This window comes from Camelus dromedarius, chromosome 15, assembly GCF_036321535.1.
Source record: "Camelus dromedarius isolate mCamDro1 chromosome 15, mCamDro1.pat, whole genome shotgun sequence".
In the NCBI taxonomy this organism is placed as follows: Eukaryota; Metazoa; Chordata; class Mammalia; order Artiodactyla; family Camelidae; genus Camelus; species Camelus dromedarius.
In genome coordinates this window covers 9,594,996-9,602,340 of record NC_087450.1, presented here as the reverse complement: position 1 = coordinate 9,602,340, position 7,345 = coordinate 9,594,996, and the positions used below count along the sequence as shown (strand labels likewise).

General features: G+C 61.3%; 1 protein-coding gene across 13 annotated transcripts in view; it reads right to left on the bottom strand.

The window, feature by feature from the left end:
• Positions 1-230: 230 nt before the first annotated feature.
• Positions 231-7,345, bottom strand: part of DCTN1 (dynactin subunit 1) — a 28,844-nt gene continuing 21,729 nt past the window's right edge. For 8 of the 13 annotated variants that reach the window (XM_064494349.1, XM_031467297.2, XM_064494348.1 and 5 more), the window contains 16 exons: positions 6,745-6,905; positions 6,471-6,639; positions 6,223-6,291; positions 5,926-5,988; positions 5,664-5,813; positions 5,340-5,501; positions 5,117-5,248; positions 4,789-4,914; positions 4,438-4,580; positions 4,023-4,189; positions 2,632-2,646; positions 2,320-2,453; positions 2,007-2,199; positions 1,671-1,750; positions 1,098-1,187; positions 231-684 (listed from right to left, as the gene is read on the bottom strand). In XM_064494349.1, the coding sequence (XP_064350419.1) occupies positions 547-684; positions 1,098-1,187; positions 1,671-1,750; positions 2,007-2,199; positions 2,320-2,453; positions 2,632-2,646; positions 4,023-4,189; positions 4,438-4,580; positions 4,789-4,914; positions 5,117-5,248; positions 5,340-5,501; positions 5,664-5,813; positions 5,926-5,988; positions 6,223-6,291; positions 6,471-6,639; positions 6,745-6,905 (1,992 nt within the window). In that variant the 3' untranslated portion in view covers positions 231-546. The remainder of the gene's footprint in view (positions 685-1,097; positions 1,188-1,670; positions 1,751-2,006; positions 2,200-2,319; positions 2,454-2,631; positions 2,647-4,022; positions 4,190-4,437; positions 4,581-4,788; positions 4,915-5,116; positions 5,249-5,339; positions 5,502-5,663; positions 5,814-5,925; positions 5,989-6,222; positions 6,292-6,470; positions 6,640-6,744; positions 6,906-7,345) is intronic. The other 5 variants (XM_031467291.2, XM_031467301.2, XM_031467302.2 and 2 more) reach the window with 3 other exon arrangements.

Below are 7,345 nucleotides of genomic sequence, written 5' to 3'. Positions count from 1 at the left end.
CTACCTCCGTAAATGAACTCAGGTGCCGAGCGCCCAGTCTAGCCCCTGCCCCCTTGCTCAGAGAAACTTACTGCATGTGAATTTGAGGGACACAGCATTCTACAGATCACTGCCTTCCCATCCGGCACAGCCAAGCCTCCTCGCATCCCCTGTCCTCCACTCCTGCTCCGAATCAAATGGCCCACGTCCCACTCCCAACACCACAAAGAAAGCACTGAAGCAGAGGTGGCCTCGATCAAGGCGTGAAGTCCTTCATTAGGGGGACCTCACTCAACCTTTGTGGTGGGGTCTCAGCCTGCCCCCCATGGCCCCTGAGGCTCCTCAGGAAGGAGGAAGCAGCTAAACAGCGGGTTTTGGCAGAGGCCGGGGAATGGAAATAGGGCAACCCACGTCAAGGGGCCGGGGCGGGACACTGACGGGTGGGGGTGAGGCTGACCGGGGCAGGAAGAGCTCTCCACACCCGGGGGCTGGCCGAGGTGGCTGTGCGGCAGGCAGAGCGGCCCCAGGAGGGCTGAGGGGAGAAGGGGACCGCGGGGGAAGGAGCACTTAGGAGATGAGGCGACCGTGAAGCTGGTGTAGCTGCTCCTGGGTGAGCACCAGCCGGTGCCGCTGCCCAAGGCCAGCCGCGCACGAGAAGGTCACTTTGCCCACGTACACAGTGTCGTCCTGCTGCTCCTCCTTGGCCTGGGGGTTGGGGGAGGAAGAGGCCCCAGGTCAGGGGCTCACTTGTGCCGTGTGCCCCTGACACGGTCCTGAGCGCTGAGACCGAGGCAGCCTCTCAGGACCTGAGGCTTTGAGGCTCCTCGGTTATGACGAGCACATTTTTTTCCAAATCAGAACTGGGGTACACAGCCTGACAAGGGAGTTTTCAGCCCATCCTGATATCGAAAGTCATAGAAGATGTTTGCGAAAATACTGGAATTTTTGGAAGCCTTGCCAGCACTCTTAAGTTGCTTCCAAGTAAGGCTGGGCGAGGTAACTCAGATGTGCAGTTGTTGGACCTGAGACCCCAGGGGCCTCTTCAAATTCTGGGGAGAGGGGAAGGGCCCACCTGAGCCCTCCATACTGCCCACCCTCCTCCCCGCACTCCCCCTTACCCTGAGGAAGGCTGATGAGGGGAAGGTGGCAAAGTCAGTGGGGACCGTGGCTCCGGGGCGCTGAGATACGGTCTCCTTAAGGACCTCATCCTGGTGGAGGAGGGGAAGAGGCTTCACTCAGGGGACCCCACCGGCTAGCCCAGTGTGGTTTCACAGGAACACTCAGACCAAGGAAGCAGGGACCCACTCCTCTTCATCACCCACTTTTGCTCTCAACTCCAACCCCACCGCTACCCAACATTCTTACTTTACAGATCCTTCAAGGCCCAACTCAGGCTCTGCAGCTTCTGGGAAGCCACCCCGACCATCCTACCCCGCAGTGACCTCAGCTCTGACAGAAGCAGCACCTGAACCACATGCTCAACCTGTTTTGCTGATGAGAATCTGTACCGAGTGAGCTCCCAAGGCAGGAACCCCGCCTTCCCTGCCACCCCGTCCCCAGCGGGCTGTCGAGCACAGGGCTGGGCTCCAGGAACCCCGGCACCTCCGGTGGAAGTGAGTGTGCTCAGGGCCCCCCAGCGAGCGCTCTGAAATGAGCACCGCAGGGTGAGAAAGGGCGGGGTCCAAACTGACCTTGAGCTTCTCGACGGTGTCACTTAGGGCCTTGAGCTGAGCCACCTGCTCCAGGAGCTGGGCCGAGGGGCTTTTGGCAGCTGTGGGGAGAGCAGGCCAGTGAGGCCACCAAGGCCCAGGCAGGCAGCCGAGCTGGGTTAAGGGTCAAGAGTGCAAATGCTGGACCCTCCAACTGGGCAGACACGGAAGAGAGCAGGCGAATCGAGCAAACTGAACACAGAGGCCACGGAGCAGTGCTGGTGGAGCCTCCCGGCGTAAGAACTGCCTGGGCAGGGACTGCATCTCTGGGGCAAGGCGGGGATCTGTGGTTCATCCCAGGAGCTGGCAGGTCCATACCTGGGCTGGCGCGGGTGATGTCCACCACGCGGGTGTGCGTGCTCAGCTGATTCAACGTCTCCAGCAGCTGGGCGGTCTTGCGGTACAGCGCTCCAGCGGCTAGCTCACTGCCAGGGCCCTCGTGGGGTGGGAGGGAGAGCTTCGCCACGTGCAGAGGGGGCAGGGCTGCTAAGGACGCCTTCATCTGGGCTCCCTGTGAAGGAGGGGACGAAGGAAGAGGGGTGGCAGTGAGAGGTGACAGCAGGCCCTGCTGCCTGTCATCAGTGAGGCAGCTACATGCCACCTCGACCCGTCCTCCCCGGGACCCCCTCACCTTGAGGACGCTGTTCTCGTGCTGCAGCTGGGAGATGTGCAGTCTCATGGCAGAGATCTGCTGAAGCAGCAGCGGCGAGTCCTTCACCAGCCCTGGGCCTGGCACAGACGCCGGAGCCTGTCCGGGGGCACCACCTGTGAGGACCACAGCAAATGTCATCAGCTCAGGTGGAGAGGGCTGAAGACGGCCTCCACCCGCAATCATCCCCTCCTACCTCCAGTCCTGATTGCTCCCCAGGGGCAAGTCTCACCCTGCGCCCCCAGCCCCGACTCCCACCAGCCCTGTTCACCCCCAGCCAGGATGGGTCTCTACCTCGCTGCTGCTCTTCTGTGCTCAGGACAGCCCACGGGGAGCAGGAAAAGAGGAGAGAGGAATTAGATGATCTGGGCGTGAGGGGGACACACCAGAGGAATCCCGGGTGTGTGGGAAAACCTTTCTCCTGATCACCACACCTTCTCTAGCAAGACCCTGCCTCTCTCAGGGGAAAGAGCGTGTGAAAGACAGAAAGGGGAGCGAGGCCACGAGACGGGGTGCGAGGAAGAGTGGCCGCGGGAGTGTGCGCTGGAGGAAGCACGTGGGGCATGAGGCCGTTCCTGCCTCGTACTCCATCTCCAAGAAAGGCAGACGGAAGGCTCCCGAGACCCTCGGTGCCCCCTAGCGGCAAAACTTACGTTGAAGATGCAGACACACTCCCTGTCCCTCAGGTCCCCCACTGCTCTGAGGCAAAAGTCACCATTTTTTTTTGGTGGGAAGTTTCATAGATTAAGAACCAATATTTGTTTAAAGAACTCATGCTAAAACAACACAATGTGGCAATTCTGGAAACTCCTCTCCCAAGGAACATGGACACATCTGCACCATGAAGACTGTACAGTCAAGAAGACACTTGGTGACCTCCGGTATCAAGCAGCACCAGTGATGGGGCCTCCGAATGAGGAGCAGACCCTAGGTGAGGCCAGCTGACAGGAGAGGCCCAGCAGGGGGATCTAGAGATCCTGAGGATTTAATTCCACTACAATGAGTTTGTCTGCTGGAGGTGAGGAGGGTAAGCAAGAAGCGGAAGAGAGAACAAAAGCAAACTATACAGTAGATGGGAACGACGATGGCAATGACCGTGACCTTGGTTAGGAACCTGGGGAGATGAGGCCTGGAAGCCAGAAAAACTCCAAGTAAGGAGCCTTGGCCACACAAAGAGACCAGGCAAAGGTCAGAACACAAGCCCCAGGTGACACTGGGCGAATTCAGCAATGGAAGGGACAACCACACCACAGGGTGAAGCCACATGGACTCAGCGGAGAAAACGTAATGGCCACGCAGAGGAGGAACGAGGGGCGAGCACCGCGCCCTGCTGGGCGCCACGGCCGCGAGCCCCGCCTGCTGCAGGCCGGTGGCCCTCGTAAGTCACGGCTGGGACAGAAAGGCCAGACCGCAGAACCAGAAGGGACATCTACCAGCGTCTAACTGATGCTGTAACGCTGAGCTTCACGGACAACTCGCTGATGCCTCACTGCCCCCACTTGGTCAGACAACGCCACACACCTCAGGAGAAGTAAGTGCTTGGTGAAAGCTGCCACGGAGTGACACCGGGCAAGCACGTTCCCAGCTGAACGTCCAGGCGGGTAAGAGGGGGCAGAAGTCAAACTGCGACCAAGGGCGGGAGGGAGGCCTTTCAGGTTCCTCTGGGCCGGCCCCACTGCACTCACCCCCAGCAATGTCAGAGACCAGGGTGGCAATACCCGAGGGAGGGGGTCCCCGGAGCCCCTCGATCGTGCGCTTGGACTGGCTGTTCAGCCGCTGCTTTAACTCTGCTTTCTCTGCCTCCAGCTGGTCGATGTCAGCCTGAAGGGCATCCATCGTCTCCTCAAACTCTCTGTGAAGGAGAAGCTGGGCTTGGGCAGAGCCCCTTCCCCAGGGCCCCATCCCCACTCCTCAGTCCCGGCGGGTCCCGGGAGCGGCCCTGCCGGCGAGGAGCCAGGGGCAGAAGAGGCTCAGACTGGGACCACACCATGGGGCTGTGCCCCCGGGGGAGTCTCACTACGGGGGGGCCTGGGTTGGGGGGCAGAGAGCTGCCGCAGGAGGGAGGGCTGGAGTGAGCAGGGCCCGGGGGAGGTGCCTGACTTCTCCTTCTTCCGCAGCAGCGCCTGGGTCTCCTCCAGCCGGGTCTGGACCTTCTCGATGCGCTCATCTGCATCCTTGGCCGCACTGTCCAGCTTCTTCTCCAGGAGGCTCAGCCGCACGTTGGCCTCACTGAGCTCCTCCCCCTGGACGAGGGCAGAGCGCGTCTAGTCCCCTTACACCCCCACGGCCCCCCAGGGACCCGGCTAGACCGTGAGACAGCAGGCTCCCTCAGGCCCCCCAAGAACTCCCACTGATCACAGGCACCAAGCCCCCCCTCAGCCCACACCACGGCTGCCCTGTGCCCCACAGTACTTCCTGGCCCCCCAGGTCCTGAGCCTTCCCTGCCCTCACCTTAATCTTGAGTGACTTCTTCAACTCCTTAATAACTGTCTCTCGATCTTCAAGCTTCAAGCCCAGGCCTTCAGCGTCTGTGATCTCCGCACGAAGGGCTGCCGCCCGCAGCTCAACAGGGGGAGGCTAAGGGTCAGGGTCAGGGCAGAGGGTGGGGCGGGGAGAGAAGGTCACCAAGGTGCTCCTTTTAGAGATCTGGTCACAGGGAAAATCTCCTTGCTTTCTCCAAATCTCTTCCCTCGGCCTCCCAGCCCTCCTGTAACAGCAGTAGCTCTGGCAGTCCAGGTCCTCCAGGCCCCCGGAGGCCTCCAAGGGGCTCCCCACCCACCTTGCTAGGGGGCCGCTCTGCGTCGTACTCTCCCTCCTGCATGGCCGTGGCCACCTTGTTCATGGTACTGATGAGGATGCTGCATGACTGGCGCAGACACTCATGGGGGCTGCTGGAGGGAGCCCCGTAGATCTGTAGGAGCCCACGGCAACAGTGAGAACTCCACACAGGGGGCCCAGCTGGCTCCCCCAGCACCACCTTCAGCCCAGCCATCCCGGCCCACCTGCTCGTTTGCTTTGAAAGCCAGCTCCTCCAGGGTAGCCACAGGCAGTCCCTCATTCTCCGCCAGCGGGGCAACGAGCTGGGCGGCGGCAGCTGCCACCTCCTGCAGCACAGCCACCACCCACGTCAAGTGCTTCCTGCAGTCCAGGAGGGTGTCAGATACCTGTGCAACCGGTCAGAGTCAGGAGCCCACCCTGGGCCCAGCACCACAGCCCCCAGCTCTCTCAAAACCATCCTTGTCCCCCAACCAGAGCCCGATCTTGCCATGCCAGGCCCCTCCTGGTTCTACTCAGCTTCCTTCCCGTCCCCCCTCCCAGCCCTAAACCTGTGGGCCGAAGGCTAGTGCAGCTGGGATCCCGGGAGCATCCGTCCCTGGCATTCGCCTTCGGATCTTCTTGCAGAACTGGCGGATGTCGCTGCACGATGTTTCCAGGTCCCGGAGCAGGAGGGCAATATCTGAAGCCTCCTGCCCACCCTGCTCAGGGAGCAGGAAATGCATGGGGAACCCAGTCAGTACTGGGGCTGAGGGTGAGGAGGCGGGGACCAAGAAAGAAGAGGAGCCCACGCAGACCCAGCTGTGCTCTCACCTGCAAGAAGGCGCGCAGCCGGCCCGCCTCCACGCTCATGCAGTCCAGGGCGCTCTGCGTGAACTGTGAGGACGGAGGCACGGCGCTCAGCCCTCAGCAGGGGGCCCTCTGCCCCGTCACCACCTCTAAGGAGTCTCCGCCCTCGGCTGACCCCCGTACATAGTGGGCCCTCTGGCTTCCCTGATCTGGCCTTAGTGACCCTGTCCCAGTCCTACGTGACACCCCTTAAGGGCCTGATCTGATATCTTCTGTTTCTGGTCTCTCTAAGGGGCTCAGCCGCCGGCCCGGACACCTCACCTTGATGTGGTCGGCCAGCTGCATGGTGCTCTCCTCAGGCTGATCGGCGAGGTGGACGCTGTACAGGTGCTGAAGACGGATGACAAAGAGGCAGACGGCCTTCAGGCCTTGGAAGAATGGAGAATTCTTCCCAAACTGCAATTTGAGCCCCAGGTATCCTGGGACTCCAGGGGTATGAGAGAGCAAGGGCGCCCAGCAGAAGAAACCCTCCCTTCCTCCCGGGCCAAGCCGGGGTTCTCGCCCCAGACCTGGTAGTACTTGATGGCCTTGGTGAGAGGCTCCACGTTGACAGTCTCATCCAGCTGATCCTTGTGCAGCAGCTCGATGAGGAAATCCAAGGAGCGCTCGTGGGCACTCATCTCGGGGTAGAGGCTGCCCACCTTCTTATACACGTCCACGTGGCACTGAGAGAGGGCACTGGAGACCAGCGGAGGGCCCTGTGAGGCCAGGGTCTCCCAGGCAATGTCAGTTCCAGCCAGTCCCAGGCCCATGGCCCTGGCGTAGGGCTCGGGGGTCACTTACTGCTCGTAACGGTGCAGGGTGGCCTGCAGCAAACTCAGCGAGTACACCAGCCCGGCAGCAAAGCTGAGCTGCTCCCCCGCAGCCCCTCGAAGCCCCGGCCGCTCTGAACAGTTCTCACTTAGTTCAAACTTCTCCTGGGCCTGCTTCCGGATCAGCTCTGCCTGTGGGAGGAAGCACCAGAGACCTTGGGCTCAGGGCAGAGAACGGAGAACGCAGACTTAGGAATACACGGAGCTGAGCAACTATGCGCGGGGCACGGAGACGTGAGGGGGAAAGCAGAGACAGCTCTCAGACGGGCAAGGAGCCGTACACGGGGAGAGGGCACTGACGCGGTCACCAGTGGTTCTGGGGATCTGGGATGTGGGGATGGACGGATAGCAGGACCAGTGGGATCAAGCTCCTTCCCAAGCCTTCAGGCCGCCGCTCCTGCTGCCCTTCTCCCTAGAATGCTCTCCTGACAATTATCTCCCCACTAACTCGTAGGCATCTTCTGGGTCTCACCTCAAGCGTTATCCCTTCAGTGATGTCCCTCTATCTAAGTCAGATCCCCAGCTGTGTTCTCTCAAAGCAGCCACCTCCCCACCGTCACCCGCCACGCGTA